We start from the raw sequence: 27953 nt of genomic DNA, 5'->3' as shown, positions 1-27953 counted from the left end.
AAGTTGCTGGCTTGCAGCTCTGAACAAAGACAACCAGTTTGACTTTGGGAAACCGATGTTTTGGGGTTTCCTGCTACCAGTCGGTCTGATGCTGATCTACAACATTGTCCTGCTGGTTCTCTTCTCTCTTACCATATGCAAGACAGACCCCATGCTGACCAGGTAACATCTAAAAATGATCTGGTCTCTGTCGTCAACTTGACAAACTGTAATCTCATCATTCATGTGCGTCCACAAGTTTCATCCTCCCAACTTGATTATTTAATTGACAGAAAATAAAATGCCAGCTGTTCTGATAATCAGTTAAAAAATGTCCAAATCTTCTGATTCCAGCATTTTAAATGTGAATATTTCCTGGTTTCTTTAGTCTCTATGACAGTAAACTGAATATCTTTGGATTGAGGACAAAACAAGATATTTGAGGACGACATCTTGGAAACACTGATCAACATTTTGTACCATTTTCTGACATTTAAAAGGTCAAATGACTAATCGATTAACCACGAAAACACAATCAACAGGTTAATTGTCGTTCTGTCCTTGTTCTGTTGTGCAGCACCAATCCTTCATCTTTGAGGAAGAAGTTCCTCAGCAGTATTTCCTTGGCAGTGTTACTGGGTCTGTCCTGGTCTCTGGGGTACCTGGTGCTCGTCACTACAGGAGAAGCAAATACAGTCTTCAGCATTTTATTCTGCATCTGTACGAGCACACAGGTGCGTTAGTTTGGTCTACCTGCCAGTCACTTTTCTGTATCCTAAATGAATAAATATTTACAACAAGATGAAAAACTGAAGCTCATGCTCTTGTTTTTTTTTCAGGGGCTTCTGATTTTCATCCTGTTCACAGCCAGAACGCCGACCTTCAGAGCCACCGTGTCGCGATCTCTTCGGTACGTCTCATCTGTCAACATCCCGCTCAACTACACAACGTACAGTCTGTGGAAGAACTATGGGAAGAGCACCAGCTCCGAGTCCTACAGAGACATAAAGGACGAGACCAAAACACTGTAGGAACCCTCACGCCTCAACAAGAGTGGAAATCTAATTACATTTTTATATCAACAAAAACTAAAAAAATTCAAGAAGAGTAGATTGATTTAAGCAGAAATTGAAGGTCAAATATTCTGAATTTCCAACATTTCTTTGGTTTCTTTCTTGTTTTAAAGGTGCAATATGTAAGAATGTAATTCAATGCGTAATGTTGCTCATTGGAGAATGTTGGGTCTCTGTAAATTTAAGAGTTGAATCTAGACCTGCTCTATGTGAAAAGTGCCCTGAGATAACTTCTGTTATGATTTTGTGCCATATGCATAAAACTGAATTGAATTGAATTAATTAATACTACCACTACTACTACTAATAATAATAATAACAAGAATGTTGACTAATAGATAAAGACAAATAATAAAAATTATAAAAAAAACTTTATTTATATATCACCTTTCATAAACAACATGAAACAAAATTCAGGATCTAATATTTTACAAAGCAAAGAAACTATTAAAAATATTTTATTTGAGGTTTTTTAAAAATAAGTTCTGTAGTTATTTTTGTATTTTGTTATTGTTTTTTATGTCTGTGTACTTTTGCAGATATATTTCTGTTCTGCTCAAATACTGCACTTTTATTTCTTTTATTGTTGTATTATCTGTACAAGCATATTTGAAAATTAAAGTTAATATTTGATGTTTTTTTTTAATATTGTTGTATATTATGAAACAGTTACGGTGATGGTTTGGATCCGGATGTAATGTGATATTGATTAATATTTGATAGATGCTTGTTACAGGAGCCTGGTGGATCAGTGTTTGGTTGCACAGCTGAGTCACTTCAATTAAAAACTGCATCTTTTTATTTATGAGCTTTGATGCCCCCAAGTGACAGAAGGAGGAAACTGTCAAACTGATTCTTTGGCTTCAATTCCCCCAATGAGAACTTAATTAATTATGAGATATTTTCTGATGTTTTTAATGTTTTGCTGCTTAAATGTTGTATATTGTCAATTAGAATCACTTGACAAATAGAAAATGTTAGATTTTCATCAACAAATGTCCTCAGTTGGATTTTATATAATTTATCATGAAACCAAGGTGTTGAATGGGGTTAGTTTGATGCACATTGTTGCGTCTCCTTTGAGTCATAACTCAGGTGAACCTGAACAAACAGACATGAAACACACATTGACATCATTCAGTGTGAGTTACACTTCCTGATGTTCTCATTATCTCTGATCTCCATCACCAGTAAACCTCCATAAATCCACTTAGAAACCAGAGAAAAAAAGAGGCAGCAGAACTTACCTGAGAATCATCATGTTTCTTCAGTATCACAGTAATCCAGTGATAGTTGTCTGTACATCATGTTACGCTGCAAACAAGAACAGCTAACAGATAATGTGTCAGACTTTTTAATACAGTCTAAAAACAAACTTACTCCAGAAACATTAAACTTCCTGTTTCCTGTCAGGGTCAGTTTGTTGTGGTGGCGAGCAGCAGCCAGCAGGAGGAGCTCTAACCTTGCTGCTGCCTGCAGGAACATTAACTGGACATTTAAGCAGAATATTCTACACATCTTGGAGGTTTATATATTTCATTAATAACTCTTGTTTTTTAAAAATGTTTTCCTTTACTTTATGTGAAACATTTTGTCTTGATCAGTGGTTTAAACTGGTTATTGGTGGTCCAAACTAATCTTTAACTGGTCTACACGGGTCTTTAAATGGTTTAAACTGCTACTTTACTAATTACAATCTAAAAGCAAGTATTTTACTGGTCTAAACTGATCACTGATGATGAAAACTTGCATTTATAGTCTAAAACTAGTATTTTTAATGGTCTACACTAGTCTTTAAAGGGTCGTAATGGTCTTTTAATTATCTTAGCCAATTTAAAAATGGCTATTGAAGGTCTAAACTAGTTGTATATTCGTATAAACTGGTCTTTCAATTAACTAAACCGGTCTGTTATTCATCAAAACTGATGAATGATGGAGATCACTGGGTTTTTAATAGTCTACAATGTTCTGAGAATGGTTTAAACTGGTCTTTTAATGGAGTTAACTGGTAATTCATGGTGAAAACAGGGTTTTAATGGTCTTAACTGGTTATTTATTGTCTAAACTAGTCTTGTATTGGTATAAACCAGTCTTTTAATGATCTTTTACTGGTAATCTATAGTCTAAAATTAGTCTATTAATGGTCTAAACTGGTTATTGACAGTGAAAATTGAGTTTTTAATGGTCTGAACTGGTCTTTTGGTGGTCATCATTGGTTGAAACCAGTTTATCAAATGTGATTGAAGGTCTAAACAAGTATTTTTATGGTATAAACCATTCTGTTAATGGTCTAAACTGGTTATTGGTGGATAATGGTGTAAAGCAGTGTTTTAATGGTAATTTAAGCTCTAAAGTAGTCTTATTTGAGTATAAACCGGTATTTTACTGGTATAAATTGGTCATTTACCAGTCTTCTTTAGCTTTATATATTTCTTTAAATGGTTTAGTCTGATCACTGATGAAAACTGGGGTTTAATGGTCTGAAATAGTTATTAATGGTCTAAAATGAGTCTTTTAAAGCTCTACAGTCTAAGTTTAAGGCCTGTGTGTCCAGCTTAGACCTGAAACCTGCCTCAGCTGCTCTTGGCTGATTTTTGTGGATTCACCTCCATAAGTTTGTTTTTTAACAATCAATAAAACAAGAATTGATCCTGTTTCCTGAAAGTAGGTTTGTTATGTAATGATACACTCAGCGAGCCACTTGAGAGCACCAAACTCCACTCAGCGAACTTCCTGTTTGCAGTGAAGCTTCACTAATGAATCAAATGAAAACAATTGCAATTGTATCTCAACCAAATAGTTGCATCATAAATAGGTCAGTTATGATCATAAAGAAGTTAAAGTGTTGATGTCCGCTGCTTCAGTCTGAACGTGGAAACAGAAACCAGAGCCAGTGTGTTTGAGAAACGCTGACAAGGCTTTTTCAAGACTTTAACGAGCACATATTCGCTTTTTATGATCAGTCATTAGTGTTTCCCTGCCTGAACACACTGCATCGACTCAGTCAAGTTCATCTCCGAAAAGAGCTGAAATTAATCAAATCTGACCTCACAAAGCAGAAGACTGAATCCTGATTCATCAGTTAATGCTACAAAGATTTTTAACAAATACGACTAATTTAAGACAAAGCTGAACTCCAGGCTGCAGCTGGATGAGTTCGAAGGCTGAAGGATCAAAAATACTCCATAAATTTTCCACGACAGATGATTCCTCTCAGTTTCCCTCGATTTGACTTCAGTTATAAAATTGGTTTCCAGGATAAAAGACGAGCAGAGATCCAACATGTGGATGAAACAAAGACCGATTTCCATGGAAAAGGAGGCAGCTGCTGGTTCATCAGTGTGATGCCAGAGCTGCTGCAGAAATTACTTTCTACGTGTTAAAATATCATGAAAATACTGATTTTTGTTTGATGGAGGATTTTAATTTTCCTTGATGCCGAACTGAACCTTCAGTCATCTTAAAAAACATCTTATTGAAGGGTTGAAAAATCTGTTTGTAGTTTGACTCAAATACTCACAAAAAAACAAAAATCAAATGATTTACATGTTAGTAAAAATGCAAAATGTGTTTCTACCTGTTAAGACCTTGTCTGGTTATTAGAATGCTATCAGGCAGTTTCTAGGTGACTAGCAGGTGGATGCTAAGTAGTTGCTGAGGTGTTAGAAGTGTTTCCTGTGTGGTAGCTAGGGTTACGGTTACGGTTAGGGTTAGGGTTACAGTTAGGGTTAGGGTTAAGGTCAGGGTTAGGGTTAGGCTGTTTGCCAGGTGTTTGCCAGATGTTTGCTATAAGTTATTACTTTGCAGTTTCTCTGGGTTCAGGGGTCTGTTGTGGTCGTTAGGGTGGTTGCTAGGGTGTTTGCAGTGGTTGTTAAGTGGTTGCCATTTGCTAGGGCTTTAGTTGGTGGCTACACTGGGGTGTTTCAGTCAGTCACTACCGCACTGTACATCGCTGTGTTTCCAGGTGGTTTCCAAATGGTTGCTATGGCCTTTTAAGCGGTTGCTAGGGATTAGGTAGATAGTTGCTATGGCATTCAGGGTGGCTGCTGGGGTTTTTGCACTGTTGTTGTTTGGCTGTCCACACAGTTGCAAGGGCACTGTACACCTCCACATTTGCAGGAGGTTGCTAAGTGGTTGCTATGGCTTTCTGGATGGTTGCCATGATGTTCAGGTGTCTCCAGGTGGTTGCTAAGGCATTAGTAGGTAGTGCGATGATGCTTCTGCAGGTTCACGACAGAAACTTTGCTCCAACTTTTACGTCCTCTAGAAATCATATTTTATTAATAATAATAATGTTTCATCATCTTTTCAGAGCTCTGCCATAGTCGTGACGGGCCACTCGGGGCTTTTCTGGTTTGTTTGTTTGTTTTGGGTTTTTTTTTTTGTTCACTACTAAAATTAACCAAACAAATCCAGCAGCTTCACCAAACTAAAAGCAGGAATTATGTAACCATTTGGCTCCTCTCGTAGCAGCTGTCAGTTCCACATATGAAGGCAGCAAAAAGAGTGTTTTATATCTTTTCTCTTGTTTCCAAACTGAGCGGGTGGACTGACTCATCCTTGGCTCTCTGGACATGTCCAACAACCAGAGAGATCTGAGCAGGTGGAAGGTTTGATGAAGGAGCAGAGAGCGGTGGTGATCTGAGGTCATCGGGCTGAAAATGTAAAAACAGCGTAGGTCTATAACGAGGTGAAATCCCTCGTCATGTTGCCTCGACTCGACTCAGGAAACACCAGAGAGAGAATCCCCCGTTACACATCATCCAATGCCGTAAAACACATGTCCAGCTCGCACAAACAGAACACAGTGTTACTGTGGCAACCTCTCAGTCGCATCCAAGTTAGAGAGAGAAAGAGCAAAGATTTAGAGAGGATAGAAGAGACATTCATGTCCATGATCAGCGAGGGAAGAAAAGAAGTAGAAGGAAAAGCGAAACGCAGGAAGGAAAAAGTGAGGGGCAAAGGAAAGGAAGAAGAAAGGAAGCAAACTCCTTCTTCCCAACACCACACTGGCAGTCTTGAGCACTTAAATGAGAGTTCAAGCACCAGCAGGTAGCAGACAGGTGTGTCCCATGTCTGAAATATACCAACACACACTGAACCCACACTGATGCTCCCCCCCCCCCCCCCCCCCCGCAGGTGTATCCCACAATGCACCACCAGTCCAGTAGTTGGCAGTGGTGAGCCTACTGGCTGGTTTTAGGACTGACAGCAATTAACTGAAATCAAGAAGTTTATGAAGGTTGGATTTAGTGTGAATATTACTATTCACATCTAAACACTAAATTATGTCAGAACCTCCGCAGATGGTTATCACATGATATTAACGATGGATGATCCAGAACACGGCGGCGCGTCTGGTCTTCAACCAGCTGTCGAAGATTTTGTGTTCCATTATTAAAAATGTTAAGAGACAGAAATCATTCAAAATACAACGGTTTTATGTGTCTTTGATGTAAATTAAACCTACAAGTTTGGAGATAACTTCAGTACAGTTTCATTGCTTTGTATTTCTCCTCTCAGCTGCTGAATGTGAGCTTTTTAATCGTTATCTGATAATCAGGAGTTTGTCAGTGAGCTGTGATAAACCTCCTCACTCTGAGGTCTGAACTTGTATCTCCAGACACTGTGACAGTAACCGGAAATCACACCAGAAGCCACCTGACAACTCCTTAAACATTGTAGCTTAAAAAAACATCTTAAAAACATATTTTATTACTTTTTATCAGATTGGAGTTTCCTGTCTGAGTTTCTTGTCTGTTGGTTGTGATTCTGTGTTGCAGGAGGTTCCCGACACGAGTGATGAGTCAGCAGTGAAGACTCGAAGGGTTTCCCGCTGACTCACCGTTTCTGTTTGTTTCTGTTTCTCAAACCAGCTGCAGCTGATCCATGATCAATACTGAGCCGCTGACATGTACACACAGCTGCACAAACTCCAGTTGTTGTGCCGCAAATTGATTTTAATCGGGAAATGTTTGAGTCATTGAGTTGAAATCTGACATGAAACTCTCCTCCGTCAGAACAAAACATCAACAACTGTGTTAAAAAATGTCTGGTTCTTTGATAAAAAGTCGACGCCACGAGTCTGTTGACATAAAAACTGAAGGAGAGAAGTTAACAAACAAAACCACAAGCTGAAGATTACAGATTGTAGAAACTTGATCAAACACTAAATCTGATTCTGGATCAATCTGAGGGAAAACGCCGTAACCATGGCGACAGGTAGGCGTTCTGAAGCTTTTCTTCTCCGAAGCAACAGCAGCCGAGGCTCATGGGTATTATAGTTTTTCAATCTGTCCACCAAACAAAACAAAAACAAAAACGCAGTCACTACGTATTTTGTCAAATTAAGTTGAGAGCAGAATCAGATTTTTTTTTATAACAAATTACACCGTAAAAATTGTTAAATTTCCATGCTAAAGCTAACTAGCTTAGCAAAGTAGCAGCTTAGCTTTTGTCTCTGTTGGAATTTGTGTAATTTGGTGGTTAAAAGATTTTTACATCACATGTTGAAATGTTTTAAAACGTTCATTTCAATCAAGAGACCAAGTGAAAGAAAGTAATTTAAATAAATCCAGACTTTGAACGGAGTATTTTTCAACAGCATGTTGTGTTCTTCCCTCCAATGTTAAGATAGTTTCTGGCAGCCAGTCATGAACAACATTTCCCACAAACCAACACACCACAGAAGAGTCGAGAGTCTGTAAGCTGGTCGATGAATCTTTACTTTCGTCTCCATTTGCTTCCATTTTTTTTCACTTCTTCTCTCTTTCTCCTCGGCACGTGGCGTCCTTCTGATGTCACGTGGGGTTGTGTGTCGGAGGCATGTGTGGCGAGACAGAAAGCGGAGCGTTGGCGACACCTTTCACCTCAGCGAAGACGTCTGCTCAGTGTCTCAGAGCTGCTGCTGCCTTCACTGAACGCCGCTTCGCTCTGTGTGTAACTCAAACACACGTTTGTCTGCAGGTGGAAATGAAACACCTTCCTCCCTGTTAGAGGCGACCTGCAGGTGCTACAGACGGTTTAATTCACTAGTTGTTTGAGGTTTAAATCCTCACTAACGTCGTCAGATCATCAAAGAATCTGATCAACTGAAATCTTCTCTTTATACTAAACGTCTGCAGAGTTTTATGTGATTACAGCGTCTTTAAATGTACTCGGTGAAACTTCCATCTCAGTGTCTTCATTTTGGATGTGTGTTGTTTTTGATACGACCACTAGAGGGCTCCCAAGATGCTTTAAACTACGACAACTGTATTTTAGTCTCGCTGACAGACCCAAGTTTAAGGTTTTTTGGTTCTGTCATTACAAAGATGCATCAAAATATCATAAATATAATATATACTGTAGCTGTAGCGTAGTTTGTTATCAGTTAGTTGTGTTGCCTCTCAGTTAACCGCTGTTAAACAATCAGAAAATAACATTTTTGATCTGATTCACCGACTTTCTGGCTACCAGCGCTCCCTCTCTTCATTCACTCTCTAGCTTGCTCGACCACAGATGTTCTCTCTCTCTCTCTTATTCTCTCATCTTTTCTAAAATGAGTCGGGAAGCCGACAGAAAAGTCTAACTTTATGTTTAACATCACCAAACAAAGAGAAATGTCCTCCCCTCCTCCGATCAGTCTCATCTTCGGCTGTGATTGACCACCGCAGCGTGACATCGGGTTACATTTCTCCAAAACTTGACTCTGGATCAACTTTCTTGCCGCAGGCTGGTACAGCACCACTGTGGCCAAACCCCCCCCCCCTGCAGCTTAAACAACACTACCCCCCCCCTTCAAATGAATGAGAAGACTGGCGTTTTCATTGCAACATCTGATTATAGCCTGAGCCCTTCAACTGCCTGAGAGACACTACTCAGGGCTGAAATAAGGCCTTTAACATCCTCTGCATCATATTCAGGCTAAAAATCATTAAGTTAAGTTTATTTAGCTACAGTTTATTTATTCCTGAAAAGAGAAAAGCCGATATTGAACGTTTGTTGTTGTTGTCAATGAGAGTTTGTTCTTTGTTAGATTAATAGAAATGTTTAAAAACGCAGCAAAACTAAAGAAATGTCTGTTTTTCCATCTTTATCAGGTAGAATAAGTTATAAAGAGTGAGCCCTCTGTTACATATAATCCATCCCGATGTGAACCTCTGCCTGCTGCAGGGGGGGGGTTTGTTTCCTCTGCGGGGGTGGAGAGGCGGGGCGGGTGGGGTTAAAACGCTGACTGGAAGCAGATGTGGAGTTAAAGTGTGCGGTTTGGTGACATCATGAAAACGCTGTTCGCGGGGTTTTCCTTCGCTTTTGGCTGGTTGTATGTATGTGTGTGTGTGTGTGTATGTGTGTGTGTGTGTGTGTGTGTGTGTGTGTGTGTGTGTGTGTGTGTGTGTGTGTGGAGTCAGTTCCAATCGAGTCCGGAGGCAGATTTCATAAAGCAGACACACTCGAGTCTGAGGGAAAACAACTGACAAACATCTCAAAGTGACTGTATGGAAAATCAGTGAATATTTGTATGAAGTTTGGTGGTTTGTTGAGATATTTTCTTAATTTTTTTTCATCAACTCAACATGACAAACAATGTTTTTTAGGTTTGTTCCCGTCAGTTCTTGTTGAACTGAACATTAAAACATGTTGTTTTCTATGAAGAATTCATGTTTATTATCAACCAGCAGATTTTTCTGGTTTATCACTCTGCGTTCTGATTGGCTGATCGGCCTGAAGCGGACGAAGCAGCTGAGAGAAACCGGCTTCATCCCGGATTAAACATGTGCACTTTGTTGCCAAAGAATCATTTTGAGTGTTTTGCTCCTCAGAAGCAACATTTACAGCTCCTGATGAAAACTGACAGACAGAAGAAAATTAATATAAATAATATAAAGACACACTTTCATTTAAGGGTCTGAATGATCCATTTATGACTTTAATCCCCCAAAAACTGATTAAAAAGAACTTGAAGCAACTTAATAAATGTACAGAGATAATTAATAAACTGAAATCATGACTCAACGTGAGTCTAGATAGCCTGTAAAGATCTTCACATACGACTGAAAGGAAATGTTTTGGTATTACATCATCATATGTTCACTAAACCAGATACTTTACTGCAGTAAAAGTACCAATACAACAATGTAAAAATACTCCATTACAGTAAAAGTACATAAGTATTATGAGCTTGATGTAGTTAAAGTATTGCAGTAAAAGTACATAAGTATTATGAGCTTGATGTAGTTAAAGTATTGCAGTAAAAGTACATAAGTATTATGAGCTTGATGTAGTTAAAGTATTGCAGTAAAAGTAGTGGTTTGGTCCCTCTGACTGATATATTATTATATATGACATCATTAGATTATTAATAGTGAAGCATCAGTGTTAGAGCAGCATGTTACTGTTGTAGCTGCTCGAGGTGGAGCTAGTTTACACTACTTTATATACAGTTAGCTAGTTTAGTCCAGTGGTTCCCAACCTAGGGGTCGGGCCCCTCCAAAGGGTCAGCAGATAAATCTGAGGGGTGGTGAGATGATTAATGGGAGAGGAAAGAAGAAAAAACAAAGTTCTGATACACAAATCTGTTTTCAGTTTTTGGACTTTTTCTCTAATCTTTGATTTTTGCTGAAATATTGGATCATTTGAACATTTATTGAAATGAAAGCATGTGAGAAGTTTAGAGGGAAAAATCACTATTTGGTGGAGCTGTTAACAACTCATAGACATGTGAAATGTGACCCCGACTACACACTGCTTTTTGTAAGACGTCAAAAGACAAAAAGGTTGGAAACCACTGGTTTCATCTTTAACAATGTGTTGTATTTTAAAAGCTTGTTATATTATCCATTGTGTCAAATCTTCATCTGAAAAGTAACTAAAGCTGTCAAATAAATGTAGTGGAGTAGAAAGTACAATATTTCCCTCTGAAATGTAGAAAGTAGCATCACATGGAAATACTCAAGTAAAGTACAAGTACCTCTAACTGTACTTCAGTACAGTATATGAGTAAATGTACTGATACTCAGCTGCTGATCGTCACGCAAACTCAAACTTTAAAAACACTTAAATGCTCCACTTTCGGATAAAAACAGATGTTATGTTCTCATGAGGATTTCTCTCTGAGTTTCCTCTTTGGCTGCTTGACTTCAGTCCTGATTAATGATGTGTGTGTTATGTGGGAATCTTCATACATGAACACAAACATCACTCTCCGTGTGTCCCCCCCCCCCCCCTTTCACCTCTCAGCCAATCACCTCTGCGGCCAAGACCTGCCATGACCAATCAGCAGCGGCGTTTGCCAGGCCGAGTGGCTGCAGAGCAGTAATCTAATTTTCTCTTTAACGACAGCGATGAGAGCCGGAGGATTGGAAACATGTGGAGCGATGAGGAACATAAATAACAACACACGTCTCTCACAGTGAAGACGATCTGATGATATTACTTTTCCTATTTCAGGAGGTTTTCTAGTTTTGTGTTATTGCTTAAAAAAAAGGAAAACGTTTCTAAAATACCAACTGTTATGTAACACGACAAAGCAGGACTGTAGACAAGAAAACTAAAGTCCAGGTCTGAGAAATTACAAGATAAAGTCAAATCCAAGTAAAAAAACAAACAATAACCCACAAATAAACTGATATTTGTTAAATAGTCAACTTCTAATCTTCCACAAAATAAAAAACGCGCTCTGTTGATTACATCTGTTCTCCACAACGTTTAAATGATAACAAACAAACTCGTCCAATACAAGAAAAACTCCACTTATAAAAAATATGCTCCACCGATAAGTAACGCGCTTTTAATCTGAAAGATTAAAAACGCTCTCTGGTGACTTTTTGCTCTGCGAGTAAAAGACAACCACAAATACTGGAAACTAGTATTCTAGTGAAAAACTGTGAACGAGTCCTTTAATTCCTGTTCGGCTTTCTCTCAAACCTTCTTTTTCCACATGAAGAACGTTGGCGTGAAGTTTAAGCTGAGTGTTTGCAGCCAAACGACTCGCAGGATTTCCCTCCTGATGAGTGAGATTTCATTTCAAGGTGAACTGTCCCTTTAGGACGACCGTGGAAATGAACATTGATGCATCTTTTTAAGTGAGAAGATGGATGAAGCTCTGAAAGGTTTTTATATTTTCCTCAGCGAAGGTGTCCGAGCTGACAGCTTTTCCTTTTTCTGTTTGCTGTGTGAGAGGATCACCTGAAGAAACTGCTGCTGACTGACGGAAACCAGCAACCAGGAAACTAATCGTCACCTCGTCGCCTGGAAATCGACTTCAGTGAACCTGCAGACGTTTATTCTCTCATGTTGTCACATGTGCAGAACGGATTCCTTAAAAAAAAAAAAATCGCCTTTAAAAGGGGACATTTTCTAGACGTTCTGGGGCTTTACTGGAATATAGTTGCATGATTTCCAGTTTAAAACTCCTTATTTATCTTCTACTGGTCCTTTATGCAGCCCCTCAGTTCAGCCTCTGTCTGAAACAGGCCGTTTTAGCTCCTGTCTCTTTAAGGCCCCGCCCTCCTGATGAGCCCACTCTGTTCTGATTGGTCAGCTTCAGGAGGCTGCGTCAACAAACCATGAAACAAACTATAGAAGCAGGATTTCACTACTTTTTTATCATTCTTTACTCAAAATGTGGACTTCTCAAATATTTCCGTACATATTCAAGTCGGAATCCAATCCGAAATATGAGAGAACAACACAAACAACACATGGAAACACCTTAGCAACCACCTTAGCAACCAAAGCTACAGAACAGACGGCCGTTTATGGGCACGCACAACAATCTGACATCAGCTCGTCAGCAAGGTAGAAAAAAACATTGCAAATGAAGCGTTCAGAGCAGGTTGAAGCCCTGAGTTTTGCCTTGCAGGCAGCATTTCTACATACGTTCACCTCAAGTTTTATTACTTTGACCATGTTTAACATCCGACATCTGAACAGGAGATAAATAACAGAAAACCACTAAAAGCATCAAGACATATTTCAATAAAAACTAAAAAAGATTTTAAGTATTTGCTCTTATTGCACCAAATGTATGATTCAGTTTTTGGATGAAACTGTTGGAGTTTGTGTCGTCTTTTGTTAAAGTTTTAGTCAGGTACAGTCAAAAATCCAGTAAGTATAAATCAGTTAAAGGGTTGTTGGGGCACAAAGTTTCAGAATTCGTATTCTTAGTCCTGGCTCGGTTTAGACTGTCTTGACGACGGTTAATTTCTGTTAACTAAAGAAAAAGTAAACTTGACTTCATCAATATTTAACAAACCATTAGCTGCAAGTGTTTAAACAATAACATTAACATTTTTACCAGACTTTAAGTTGTCAGGAGGAAACCACTCAAATGTTTAATTTGTACAAAAAGTAAAAGCAAGGCGCGTTTTTTTTACAGTTTGAGTGCATTTTTCTTAATGTGTTTTTATTAGTGGAGAATCTTTTTATAATCAGAGCAAAGTCTTTAACTGGTTTTCTTTTTTATTGGTGGACCATTTTTTTAGTAGGCAGAACTTTTATGGGTGGAGCTTTTTTGTTGGTATTTTTTGTCATCAAAGTGCGTTTTTATTGGCGGAGCTTGTTTTTTTAAACCAGTGGAACATAAAGATATCAGAGCATCCTTTGAGCTTCCTGTCGACAACGACTAGAAGCTGCAGAGAACATTTCCTAAGATACTGGACTGTTTCTTTAAGAGGTACTTCATGTTTATTAAACCTCTCGACATCAGACAACAGATCAACAGGAGCTAACTGAGAGTGAACTCCTCCTCGTCCTCCACCTGACCGAGGACACGTTTGTCTTTGTCCTGCTCTGAAACCAAAACACCCGTTGTGAAACTCTCATCTCTCGTTGACAGACGGCTGTTGGACGGCGGCTGACATGTGACTGATGACACGGCGAGGGTCGCCGAGGGATCGCCTCTTTCAGAAGCTGCTGTGAATGAAGCTCTTTGTTTCCCCTCCGACGTTGACACCTGCCGTCATCTTAAACACTGTTTACACTCAGGAAGTCCTGACAGCTGATATCAGGTTTCAAACTTGGAGCTGATGTTGAGAAAGTCTTTGTAAATCTCAGGTCTACAGTCTCCTGCAGTACACTGGAGGTGTAACCTGGTAATCTGTATTCATGTGTCACAAAAATATTTGTTTCCGCATCAGGATTTAGAGTGGAATTAATTATATACTTACAAAATAGTTTTCAGTCTTAAAACACGAGTGTGAAACATGAAACTCCTGATTTCTGTCACTGTAATCAGGAGAAACGCATCATTTCATACAAATCTCAAACACACGAGACTGTAAAAGAAACGTACAGCTAGTTCTGTCTTTAGCGGATCCTGGTCCGTCCTTTGTCGTCAAGTCGCTCAGAATGAAACATGAGATTTAAAACAAGACTAAATTTCATTGAAAAGTTCAATTTTGTAGATTATAACCTTTATTTTAATGGTATTTGATGACAATAGAGCTGCAGCTAACGATTATTTTCAATAGTGATTATTCTGCCAAATATTTTCTGGATTAATTGATTTATTGTTTAATTTAAAAAATGTCAGAAAATGTGAACAAATGCCCGTCACAGTTTCCAAACGGCCGAGGTGACGTCAACGACTGGCTGGTTCTCCTAAACCACACTTGAAAAGCTTTACTGTAGAATAAACCAGAGAAAGTTTTGGCATTTTTGCTGGAAATGGTTAATTGATTATTAAAACTGGTGGCGCATGTTTTTACTGTATTTTTTTTAATCAGCAGAGCGTGTTTTTTAATGCGTGGAGGGCGTTTTTTTCTTCATTCTTTCGGCGGAGCATCTTTTTATAATCAGAGCGCATTTATTAATCAGAGAAGCATGTGTGGTTTTTTTTAATTAGATCGCATTTATTAACGAGAAAAGCATGTTTCTAATTACAAGAGCTTTTTTTAAAAAAAAATTAGAGTGCGTTTTTCAATCAGGAGTCAAGCTCTTTTTATTGTTGGAGCATGTTTTGTGTCAGTTGAGCTTTTTTAATCAGCAGTTTTTAAGATTGGTGGTGCGTTATTTTATTTTTTTAAACCAGTGTGTATTTATTTAAACTGATGGTGCATCTTTCATCAGTGAAGCACTTTTTCAAAATGATTGGAGCACTTTTTTTAATCAGCAGAGCGCATTTTTTTTCCATCCGTGGAGGACATTTTTTCGTTTTTGACTCTTTCAGTGGAGCTTGTCACCTGTCTGCTCAGATCTCTGACGGTGAGGCGACTCTTTTCTCTCCGAGTCTCTCTTTAGACGTCGATGAGTGACCTGCGGACGTCTCGTCAATCATCGCCGCCTGTTCTCGCTGCTGATCGGAGGCCTCGTTGTTACGTAACACTCCTGCTCGCAGGGATTTTCCTGCAACAAATGAGAAGCAAAGCTGGACCTGCTGCAGCTCTTGAACTGTCTAATAAACGTTGGTACAGCAAGCGCACGTGAGGCCTCATACCTTTGATGGCGCCCTTGGGAAAGCCAATTATATTTTAAAAGAGTTTTTTTAACTAATTCTTAGACCTATAAAAAGCTTCGCCTTGGCTGCAGGTCGACATATCGTCTTGCAAAACAAGCCTTGGACACATTACGTCTCTTCTCTGTGAGACTGTACCCTGAGCTGAGATGTTTACTGCCCTCATGTCGTCAGATCTGCCGGTTTACAAGCCAGAGCTGTCCGGGGGCAGAACAAAAACACCCCACACCACCATAATTACAACCACACACACACACAAATGTTTTGGAAATGAGTGAAACCTCCAGAAAAATCCTCCATGAAAACCCACCTTCGATTAAGATCATCCTTCTGGGAATTCAGACGCTGACAGCCACATCGAGCCTCGCTCTGCTCAAACAATCAGGTACAAAGCTTTTTTTTTTTCACGTCTGTTTGAGCAATCAGGTTGCTGGAGCCGCTGGGGCCGCTTTGGTTTGGATGGTCCCTGGTGGGGGATCCGGGGGCCAGCGCTGATTAAGTGATGACTTTTGGAAGAGCTGTTTGGTTCAGGCTTTTGTTTGAGGAAAATCTCCATGAGAGCAGATGGTGAACACACTCGGTTCTTCTTAAAGAAGCAATGCAACACTTTCTCATCTTAACAAATGTGAGTCCACCTTTTAAAACCACAAACTGTTTTTGGTGAGTTGTGTCCTCTTTGTTACAACCACTAGTGGCGCCAAACTCATACAGTTTTAATTCTACAAACAGAGACTTTATAGAAACAACAAGAATGTAGAAAAGTTGCAAAAACCTGCAGGAAGTGAAAACAAATGGCGACAAAACATCATGAAACAAACTCTGTTGAACAGGTGTTTTAAATGCAGCGAGGTCGTCAGTAATGATCGAGGTCGCTGCTCGCTCCTCGCCAAGGACGACAGAGGAATCCCGTCTAAAAAAAACAAAAACACCACAGAGGAAGAAAGTGGTCCAGGCGTGACAAGGACTCTGTTGGTCTTCTGGACTCATTTGCTGCTGAAAACACAAGGACGACTCTCTGCGCTGCGTTATGTAACTGCGTTTGATGGATACCAGCTCTGCGAGTCAAGGACAGACGTCTTCTGAAACCAGGTTCTTTCTACACATGGACTTCCTCCTCGTGCACGTGTCTCGTCCACCATGACGTCTCCAAATGTTTCAGTCCAACATCTGACCTTTAATTTATGTTTTTGTGCAAAATTGTTGCAAATTATTTCAATTACAGGTCATTTAGGGACACAAGAAGGTAAAACCGAGTGAAGTTATTTTAGTTTTTCAAATATTGACTGAATATTAATGACGAGTCACTGGACCAGTGTCAGATAGTCTCAGTAACGTTATAGAGCGTCGAAACGTGCACATACAACAAGATGTGATTAGAGATCTTTGAGCGAGTTTTAACTTTAGTTACATGTTGAAACTTCAACAGATTCAATAAAAGGTTTTTAAAGAGGTTAAAAATCTACATGTGGATTCTGCAGAAAGACGACGGTGACCAGGTTACTGAGAATGCAAACGTGTGTGTGAGAATGTGTTTGATAAAAGTTCTCTGAACCTTCAGAGGTTCAACTTTTATTTCCAGTCTGGAGACTAAAACAAACTCGGCCAGCGGGACATAAATCTCTTCTTCTGACTGCAGGATTTTGGCTTCTCCTCTGGCCATGTGTGACATAACAGCTTCTTCTTTTTCCTCTGAACGCCTCCCGTTATCTCGACACACACACACTCACAAATCAACTCCATGTGTTTGCTGACGAGCTGATAAGTCTCTGCTTCCCCTCCGTCCTCCTCTGGTTTACATTTTCAGCCTTTTAGTCTGTCAGCTTCGAGTTTCTTTGTGTCCTGATCAATTTAAACCGGATTCATCTGTATAAATAAATACACACATTCAAACCCTGAAGACTTTATAGGACAAAGGATGAAAGTTTATTTTCTCTCAGACGTCTGTGTGCTTTTACACAAAACACACGGTTGGTTTTTAACAGCCAAGAGTCATAAAAATCCCTCCGCACGTAAATAACACGTCAGGTTTAAAGTCAAACATCCAAATTACATGTTTGACATGAGGACGGGTCACTGCTGTTGGACGCTTTAACCGCAACATGTCAAAGAGTTTGACCTCTGACCTCTGGTCTCACACCAGCTGCCAGGCTTCATTTTAAATGTTAACAACATGAAAATGCTCCAAAGTCAAATTTGGATTGTGGGCAAAAGTAAAGATACATTATTTTAAATGTCAGAGATGCAGGAAATAATGTGTGGAAGAGATTCGGGTTTGTATGCAAAAGTAAAGCTAAATTATTTTAAAGATTGTTGCAGAAACGTTCAAAATAATCCTTAAAATCTTCCTCCAGATGTTCACAGATGCAGGAAATAAAAATGAATTATCTTCTCAGCTCAGCCAACTCTGATTTTCCTAAAACAAGGGAACCCCAGTCCAGATCAGAGATCAAACTTGACTTTCTTTTAAAAAAAAAAAAAAGTCTTTCAGTCCTGCACCTGCTGCCCACAGATCGACCTGCCGTCCTCCTTCTGTCAGGAACTTATCTGTCCGTCGAGGTTTAGCTGTTAATTGTTTTCGCAGCGTTCGAGTGTTGGAATTGCAGCAGCAGCTCGACCCTGAACGTCGCCGTGATGAATGTTTCACAGTACGTTGGTTACAGGAGTTTCCAAACTAATGTTCTCTCACACGTTATCAGTCCACGTCGTGATGTTTGGAGTTCAACATCAGGGTTTTTAATCACCACGTGACCCCTGAGTGGTAAATGTTTTATTTTCTTCGTGGGCGGGAGCAGGAGAGCTGCCGGGCTCATCAGGGCTCCGAGATAACGTTAACGTCTGCCTTCTGCTTAGAAACGGTGGATTTACAGCTCACAGCGACTTAATACCATACAGTCTCTGGCTTTTGTTTGCACCCGCTCAGTAGTTAGCACACATTAGCTTAGAGGGCTAACTCGGCTTGTTTATATTGCATGAACGTCGCCTTTTTTCCTCATTGACCAATCGATTGGTTGAACTGTTAGAATTTCAGTTGACCAAGATTGTCTTTGGTAAGTAAATGTTTGACCTGTTTTTTTGCACCCGGTTATGGAGAGTAATATCAAAAAGAGTATCAATAAGTATTGATCAAAATCCTAACAATAACCATCCCTACGAGCCACAGTGAGTGATGTCAAACTGATGTTCTGAGAATTTCCCAGAATGCCTCTGTTTCTGCCTCAGAGCAGGTGAAGGGTTTCATGTGGATTTCATTCTGGTCTCCTCAGATCAGGTTTCAGTTCAGCAGTTTTAGTGTTTCTTCTTCTTCTTCTTCTTCTTTAACTTTGTTTGAAAACGGCCACGTTTATGTTCCCAAATGATGTTTTTTTTTTCTAATTATTAATAATCATAATTAGAAATGATCATAAACTGAATGTTTCTGTGTTTTTAAGTGTTGGTCGGACAAAAAAAGACATTTGAAGATGTCAGTTTAAGTTCAGGAAAACTGTGACGGACTCTTTTTGGTGGGTTCAAAGAGTTTTTGTTTCACAGGATGGATCGATGATGAATCCTGTTGATTGTTTCGTCTTCGTCATATTATCTTGTCAGGTGAGAAAGAAGAAGGAGTTTAAACTTTACCTGTTCAGATCTGCTGCTGCGGCCTGAAACACAAACATGAGAACAAGAGAAAAAAAAGCTCAGAAAACTATTTGAATTTATAAAAAATCTGGTTTCATATGTGGAAAGTTTGTGGAAATTTAAAAATGACACAAAACCTGCAACTACAAACTAGTGCAGCTCATTAATATCAACAAAATGAATATGTAACTTTAACTGATGCTGTGTGTTCCTGCTCACATCCTACCTGACACTTTGAAAAGTTTCAGCGCAATAAACAAACTGTTCAAATGCAAAACAACAAAGTTTTCATTTCTCCCACAGAAAAAAAAACGATGCATCTGCACTTGGACTTAATTTCAGAGAAGTTTCCAGATATCAGGACACGTGAAAATGTTCTTCAAATGTTTCTTTGCATTTTCCCCAGTAAGATGCACAGTGGCCCCCCAAAATGACAAAACACACACACACAAAAGCAGAAACGATCAGAGAAAAGCTACAAACACACATGTTGACTGTCTGCAGGTCTGAAACAGCTGCAGGTTGCGAGTCTCTGGAGCTTCAAACAAACAACACAAACTTCACGTGTAGAAAACAAGCTGAATAAACTGAAAAAGTGGCAAAAAGCACTAATGTACAAACACTTCAGTCTCAGACGCAGCCGCTTACTTTGATACGACAGATTATTAATAATACATTTGCTTTTTAAAATGTACTTTGAGTAAATGTTTGTTATTTATTGATTATGAGGCTGCAGGTTTACATCAAATTAAAAACATTTTCCATCCTCTATAAAACCTGAGTGGAAATATTGAGAATGTTAAACGATGACGTCATGAATCATGTGACTTCAACGTCACTGAGGAGCTGAAACCATCAGATCTGTGCATGAAACTGACAGAAACGTCACATTTCCATCGATGTTTTCCATCGTTTGAGCTTCGACTGTTTTGATGACGTCATCTCGTCGTTTCTTCTTCTTCTTCTTCTGCGGAGGTTTAATGGCGGCGACTGTTTATCTGTTCGTATCAGCAGCAGATGGAAACAAAACATTCAGGACATTTTGCTTTGATAATTTTCTGGAAATTCAGTTAAAATTTGAGCAACGTTTGGATGAAACTTGACTACTGAATGTATTCCAGAGTTGTTTTCTTCCTCTACAGACAACTTTGGCACTAAAAACATCCAAAACAACTGTTGTTGTGCTGATTTACACATAGAAGGTCTGTAACATCATTGTGTTCAAATCCTGTAAAACCTTCTGCATGTTTATAAAGTCAGAGTTCTTCAGCAGCTTCGGGGCTTTTTTCTATTTTTCAGGCTTTTTTTCTTCTCCACAAATAATCTAGTTGAGGTGAAACAGTGAGATCGGACCCTCCGGTGTATCTGCAGTTATGTAACCGAGCAGCGTTTTCACAGCAGGAGTTCAGCTCTGCATCGACTTCAACAAATCAAACGGCTGCAGAGACTCCAGTTGTCACTTGTTTTTCCTGCAGGATCAGAAGCTGCTTTTCTTCACTGACACTCTGGTATTGAGAAACATTCAAATTAAAAACAGAATCCTGTTGATGTCGTGTTGTTTTCTGGGTCCAAAATTACAAGAACAACTTTAAAATGAAACTTTCATCACACTCAGCATGGTTTTTTTTTTGTTTTTCATGTTTCATGTTACAAACCATAAAATTCTCTTGTGGTTGTGTTTTTGTTATAACTCAGCTCAGCCTGTCCTCTCACACCGCTAGTCTCTCCTGCTAAAAACCGTCAAATCCAAATTTTGTGCTTTTCGCAGCTTTTCTCAGATCTTGAAACTCTGAGTTTGCAGATTTGAGGTTTTAACCATAAAAATGTTATTAATTGTGTGTTTTGTTCAAAGTCAGAAGCAAATGAAGTTGTGGATCAACAAAAAGCAAAAGTGTAAAGAAAGCGGCTCTAATGTTAGCTGCTAATGTTAGCATATCTGGATAACTAGCTTATGTTCCAAGACCAAAAGTTTATCATCTTTTATCTTTTAGCATTCATGGCTGATCTTCTTTTTTCTTCCTGTGTGCATCACTGTGTTTAGTTTTAACACTTTAATTTAAAAAAATATATTGATTATTTATTGTTTATACATTTGTAGATAATGTTTACTACTTTGTAAACAATATTATTAAAAGTTCTATATAAATAAAGTTATTATATATTATAAGAGTTAGCATGTAGTTCAGCTGCAGGTTACGTTAGCTTCTTCATGCTACTATATCAGAGTTTGAACTGACGTTAGCTGCTCTGTCCTGTTATTTACTGGAGATATGTTTGACCGCAAAGTTTTTTCTCTTGTTTGTTTTTCTACAATAAATCTGAAACCGATTAGATGGAGTTTAATTGACTCTTTTACTAAAATCAATTGCGATGTCGTCGCGGCAACGTGTTCAGGTGACCTGCTTATCGTACAGATTCTTCACCTTGTAAACATCGGTTGACAAAACAATCAAAAGCTTTTGTTTTGATTGTTCTGGAGCTTTTAATCAGTTCACATGATCCTCTTCCTGCAGTTTGCACAGCTGCGCAGCACTTTGACAACTTCCCGTCCGTGTTATAAATCCATCTGCTGAGGAAGATAGTGTAAAACGATCAAAAGCTCTGGAACAGCTTCTGAGTGTGAGCTTGATTTTTGTCATTTACATCGTGTTTCAAAGATTTTTTTACTTCTAAAAGTTATTATAACCATTTTTTTTTCTTTTTCTTAATTTCTCATGCAGATTACCATCTAATTGACATTCGTATATTTATTACATTTATATAAAATAATGAAACAGCAGCTTCACTATTTACTGAATTTTAAATTACAGAACAGCTGTTTAAACGTTTGTTGTTTCGCTGCTGCATCTCGTTGGCTCGTTTTTGGCAGTTTGTCGTAAGTTTCAAGGAGACAAAGTTTTCATTGAGAGGTTTTCTTTTTCCCGTCATGATTTCAATGTGCAGCACCAACCTCACGTCTCAGCGAGATAGATGAACCAGAAGCAGCTTTTGGAGAAACGCAACCTGTAACGCTGTACGACCTGCCATGAGGGAAGACAAAAACATTACTAGGAGGAGGGGGGGACATTAAAGTAAAGTTAGACTTTGCTGTTGTCTTTCCGAGAGTGAGAGAGTATGAGCAGTGGTAACGAGAAAGCCGGTGAATAAGCGGAATAAAATGTTATTTTCTGATTGTTTCACGGCGGTTATAAATAAACACACCCACACCCTGCACCCCCACACAACCCTGCAGAGGTGCTGCAGCCGCTAAATACACATCATACATGAACCATAGGAGTAAGATAGAAAGACAACAGAATTACTGTAGTTTTACATTTAATTCTATATGTTTTCATGTATGAAAAGACTCAAAACGAACACTGTAAGCGGACTATCCATGATTCTGTCCCGAACTGTTTGATCCATATAAGCGGTTTCCACTGTATTAAGCAAAAATGTCAAATATAATCAATGTCAAACTTAATATGTTTGGGTTTGTTTTGTCCAGCTGAAGGTTGAAGATGTAAAAATTAATAAAACTATTTCTGACTTCAGGTAAAATAAGAAAACTTTGCTAACGCTGCTCCGAGATCACAACAGAAAACTAAAATTAATTGTTGGATTTTTGGAAAAACATTTTGCTTTTGGTCACAGTTTGATTGCATTTGCACAGCGCATGTATTGCATCATTTCCTGTTAGCATAAAATGTTTAAACTAACTGCAAAAAACCTGCATAATATAAAGAGTCTTTGTAGTACGTATACAGTTAGTTTGTAATGTGGAGTTGGGACACAGACCTTAAGATTTGTCTTTAAGTTCACACTTTGCAGAAACACACTGCTGCTTTAAATTACGTTTAATTTCTCAGACTTTCCTCTCATCGTTGCTCATTCTTTCTTGTGAATTAGTTGATTATTTTTCCAGTTTTCATGTTTTTTTTTAATGTTTTTTCAAATAAAACAAAGAACAAAATTTGTGACTGATGACAAGCGGTCGGCAAGAGAAGTTGGGAATCACTGATGTGGAATCACTGATGCAGGAATAAAACGTCTTTTTAAATAATCTGTCCTCCATCAGTCACTTCAGACCGTCCATCAGTTGTTACAGGGCATTACCTCACCGCCCAGTTGTCCCATTTCTCATTAATGGAACTTTTTTGTGGCCCGCTGGGAGCGTTCATATGTTACATAACTGAGTGTTTCTCCAGTGGTTGAAATTACAGCAGCGTTGGCTCGAGTCGAGACGCTCCACACTCTTATTCTGACACCATTTCCTGCTCTTATTTTCTTTTTTTTTTCCTCTGTGGTGAATAAACCTCGCAGAGTCAAAAACTTGTCACATTTTTCCCTCTTTAACAGAAATAACTGCCGGTTTCCACGGCAACGGTACATAAAGCCTATCTTTGCCCTGCGGTTCGAGAGAAAACATTCAGAGAAGTGATGTCATCCATCAGATCGCTGCTGCGGCTGCGGCGTGTTTTTTCAGAGGGACAGCGGTCAGATCGGTGACACTGGGTGGCGGGAGAGGAGAGGGGGTTTGTGGGTAATCTCCGTCACTTTAATGACTTCACTGTCAAAGAGGAATCTGAACACTTTTCCAGCTTCTAGATAAATCTTTCCTTCTCTCTCTGTGAGATGGCAGCCGGTTAGTAAGAGGCCTTTGAGTGCGAGGAGCCTCATGCGAGAACATTTAACTGTTTTCTTGAAGGTAGTACGGTGGCCCTGAGGTGCAAAACATGACAACGAAACTGAAAACACATTTACAAAATCACAACATTTTTTTTTGTCATGTTTTCTGAAATGTTGTGTTTTCGTAAACGTTTTCGTAAATATTGTGTTTGCTAAAACTGTTGTTGTGTTCTCATAAACACAGAGTTTTCTAAAATGTTGTCGTGTTTTCTGTTTTGCACCTCAGGGCCACCGTAGCTGTGTTTGTAGAGTATTCCAACAAACTCTTAATGTCACAAACTTCACACAAATTTCTGGTCTCATCCTGATGAATGTCATCTATTCATGAAGAGATTTCATCATTAATAACTGATCTTTACAGAGTTTACACAAACTGGAGGATGTGAACAAAAAACACAGCAGTCCTGAAACTACATGAGCTGTATGAAGATTTTAACATGTGGAGCACAGTTGGCAGATACGAACGAGTGAAGCTCCAAATGTTGATTTGAGGGATTAAACCATTAAAGTGTAAATTAGCATCTAAAAACCTGATTTATCAGCAAATATTTTTGTCAGAACGGTCAAAACGATTCATCTCACGACATGAAGTTGAGCTGATGTTCAGAAATTTTTGCAGCTTTTTGTTTTCTCCCTCATGTAGCTGCACCACACGGGGCCTTTACTCAGGGGCGCTGGATTCATTTCAGAAGAGCGGGGGCCAAAAAGTGTGTGTGTGTGTTTTCATACTTTCCGTGTTCTGTGTCCACAGACAGCTGTGGACTTGCACACGTCTCCATTCATACTTTTTTGGGGGTCCGTGGACACAGACACGTGTGTTCACTAGTAAACATGGCTGCAGCGAGTTGTGAGTTTAACAAACTGCTGTACAGTGTTTTTCTGAACAATCTTTAAACCCAGTAATCTGTCACTACAACTTTGCTGGAATGCATTTCATTGTTTCACCGACACTTTCAACAACAAACAAACACAGCTGCTGTTTGTTTTACACACCGAGGCTGAAATCCAAGTGGGTATGGGGCTTATGGGGTTTATCTTGGACTTTTAGCTGCTTAAAAAAAATGTCTTGACAGCTCTGATGGAGCTCATAATTCATCCATAATATAAACCTGAGATCTGTGTGTAACTGCTGCTGTGTGTAGATGTGCAGCAGAAGATCTGTTGTTAATAAAGTTACTGCTGCTGTGTGACGCTGCAGGTGTTTAATAAAGTCAAAGGAAAGAATCTGACACATCTCAGACCTGACTGAGTCACATTAGCAGCTCAATTCTGACGGCATTTTAGAATTTACTATTTCATTTAGCAGATTATGTCATGTACATGTGAGATACTAGAGAAATGAAAGAAGCAAAATACATGAAATTCTCACTATGGACCAATCTGTGTGCTGAAATGTGGAGAAAAGCCTGAAACACTGTAAACAGTGACTTTACTGCCTGTAATACATCAACGGCCTGTACGCGTCTTATTATGTGCAGCACCATATTTCTCCCCCCTCCCCCTGTCGCTACACATTAAGTTCCACTCTGTTACATTAAAATACCAGTTCTGAGGAGCAGAAACATGTTCAAACCATTCAGGGCTGGAGCAGCAGCGGCGGCCCACAGCACCTACAGGACGGACCCAAAGCTTTGGCACCGCGCTTAAGGCTGTTGTGTTCACTGTTGCTGAACATTAACACTAACGAGACGCATCTTTCAACCATAAGTGTTGCAATATAATAGGAGCATTTGAGGGGATACAGTGACTCGCGACTTTAAAAGACTGTGGGAGGAGCCGTAACAGCTCCAGCACCTGTACTATGAAGTAAGATCAACATACTCAGGATTTCTCTTCGTTATCTGGTGTGGGGGGGTTTGCAGCACATGACCAGTCACAAACATGGACAAACCTACTGGCAGCAGAGCGCTGTATTTCACAAATGAGGAGCAAATAATAGACAAATAGGAAGTTAAACAAGCTAAAAGCAACACAGTTGCAGCTGCTAAATGCAGGAAGAACAGCTGGCGAAAACTCTGGACTATGTGAATGTGTTAAAAGGTTTATAATGTTACTGCTCCATCATTAGTGCACGAGTAGATCTGACTATAATCACATTTGTTTATTCCATTAAATGAATGTGTTGCTCAGATGTGTTCTTATTTTAGCCTCATTCTTCCAGCTGTAACTCCGGCAATGTCAAACGGACTTGGGAGCAAATATAAAAAAAATAAATATAAAAACAGTTCAAAGAGTAAGTAGGCTTACTTTCATATTTTATAAGCATAAATAAACAAGTTCAAGGCTTTAGTGCTTCAGTCAGTCTCTGTTTTAGGATGATAGAAAGCACATTGAAATGACTTTGACATTGCTTGCAGCCAACAGGGGAAAAGAACGAGATGAAGAAGACAGGAGTGGACTCCTGCTGAGGAGCCGGCCCCCGCTGCGATCATGACGGTCGCCCCTTATTGGAAGCTGACTGTGTTTTTAATCAAGTTCACCCACAGTGTACACAAAACCACTCGTAGCAAAGTAACACAAGGCAACGCATACAGTCTGCGGGACTTTAAGCGCATGACTCCGACAGCTCAAGGAGCTCACACAGATAACTCACTGCCTCGGATGAGAATCTATATCTATAATCTACATCTATAATCTATATCTATAATCTACATCTATAATCTATATCTATATATAAAGATCGTCGGGGAAAGCTGAAGGGTTTCGCTGCTCTCTGAACAATCTTAACTTCCTACGAGACCCTCTGATCTGCACACTGAGCTCCACAGAATCTGCTACGAATGGTGATGCCACTTTCTAAGAGAATTATTAGTCAGTAGTCAATGTTTTCATACATCTGTAATCTCGAACATAACCTGTTACCATGGCGACATACCCCAGTGAGAAGTGAACCACCAGCATAACCCTTAAAACCCAGAGTTAAACCTGAGCTTACCTTGCTAACCCCAATTCCTGCTTAGTAGTACAGGCCTCTGCTGTTTCCAGACAGGAAGTGATGTAATGCATTGACAGGTGGAGAAGTGGGCGGAGTCTGTCACACCTGATTACATCATCTGTCATCTTGAAACACTATTTTAGCTGAATTCCATCTTCACAGCACCAAATTGGATTAATTTTATTGTTTGTTTTTTTTAAAGAAACTCAACAATAACTGCAAACAGCTTTTCTTTTGTCAATTTTCAAGTAATTGTGTCGTTTACTACTTAAATTATTTCTTGATGTTTTATTTGTTTTTTCCTAATGATGCCTCATTTGTCTTCACACTTGTTTTGAAAATTCAAACTTTATTTGAATTCCACTGTTGACAAACAAGTTTATCATAAAAAACTTTAGATAAACTGAATCTGAATTTATTTTTTTATCATCACTATCATTTATCAACGCTGCTTATTATCATTGTTCCAACATGCACACAAACCTTTTTCCATCACTTATTCTAGAAGAGAATATAAAAACATAACCCTCCTCCCTTGTATACATCTAAATAATGTAAAGAACTTCCTTCTATAACGTGTTTTTTAAAAGCTCACAACTACAAACAGTGAAGTTGAGATTCATTACATGTAAAACAAATGTTAATCACCATTTATTTATTGAGTTTAACAGGAGTAACTAGTTGTACTGAAGCAGTCAAACTTAGTATTATTTTTTGTGTTTTAGAAAAGTCCAGTTTACACTCTGAAAATGAAAGTGTGGTTGTTTCCAATGATTCATTTGCAAACATTTAAAGAAGAAATTTAAAGTTTTTCCTTTAAAATGTTACTTTCCTGTGATTTCCTGAAAGCTCATAAACCTATATGAATGCTAAACATTAGCATGTTAGCATGAACACTACACAGTTTACTGTCTCGATAAAAAACCACCAATCAGAATGCGCTGCGTAAACATTATTATAGAAGATAAGTCTGTGGTTTCAGTTTGAAGCCAGAAATGTGTTCCTGAATGTAAAGGACAGAGACAAATACATTTTTTAAAAAAGGAATCAAAACTTCTTTATTGTTGAAAATCAAATATAGAAACAAACGTGTAGAAAAACATCAACAGCTAACATACATTCTGTTCTCTCTTACAAAGCACTCTTCTGTTTTATAATAATGGGGTGAATGCATGAATACAGTCAGCTGACAGTTAAAGGCACAGTACATGTTTTACGTTCAGGAATCAGGACTGTGCTACATCGTAAA

The 27953-nt window shown here is 38.9% G+C and overlaps 1 protein-coding gene and 1 long non-coding RNA gene across 3 annotated transcripts in view; one reads left to right on the top strand and one right to left on the bottom strand.

The window, feature by feature from the left end:
• adgrg7.1 (adhesion G protein-coupled receptor G7, tandem duplicate 1) overlaps positions 1 to 1994 on the top strand; it is a 46374-nt gene extending 44380 nt beyond the window's left edge. Inside the window, exons 14-16 of the mRNA XM_067582836.1 lie at positions 4 to 162; positions 557 to 713; positions 819 to 1994. Coding sequence (XP_067438937.1) covers positions 4 to 162; positions 557 to 713; positions 819 to 1010 — 508 coding nt within the window. The 3' untranslated portion in view covers positions 1011 to 1994. The remainder of the gene's footprint in view (positions 1 to 3; positions 163 to 556; positions 714 to 818) is intronic.
• Positions 162 to 26941, bottom strand: LOC137176858 (uncharacterized). Of its 2 annotated transcripts, XR_010925868.1 has the most exons (6): positions 26705 to 26939; positions 19102 to 19124; positions 2433 to 2525; positions 2300 to 2382; positions 860 to 973; positions 162 to 654 (listed from the first exon to the last, which is right to left on the bottom strand). It is a non-coding gene; the product is annotated as an uncharacterized lncRNA (long non-coding RNA). The 2 variants fall into 2 exon arrangements; XR_010925867.1 differs by having other exon boundaries at positions 2300 to 2525; positions 26705 to 26941.
• Between the last annotated feature and the right edge of the window lie 1012 nt (positions 26942 to 27953).

This window comes from Thunnus thynnus, chromosome 24 (genome assembly GCF_963924715.1).
Source record: "Thunnus thynnus chromosome 24, fThuThy2.1, whole genome shotgun sequence".
In the NCBI taxonomy this organism is placed as follows: Eukaryota; Metazoa; Chordata; class Actinopteri; order Scombriformes; family Scombridae; genus Thunnus; species Thunnus thynnus.
Note: the sequence above shows the minus strand (reverse complement) of the source record. Positions and strands in the feature narration are given on the sequence as shown.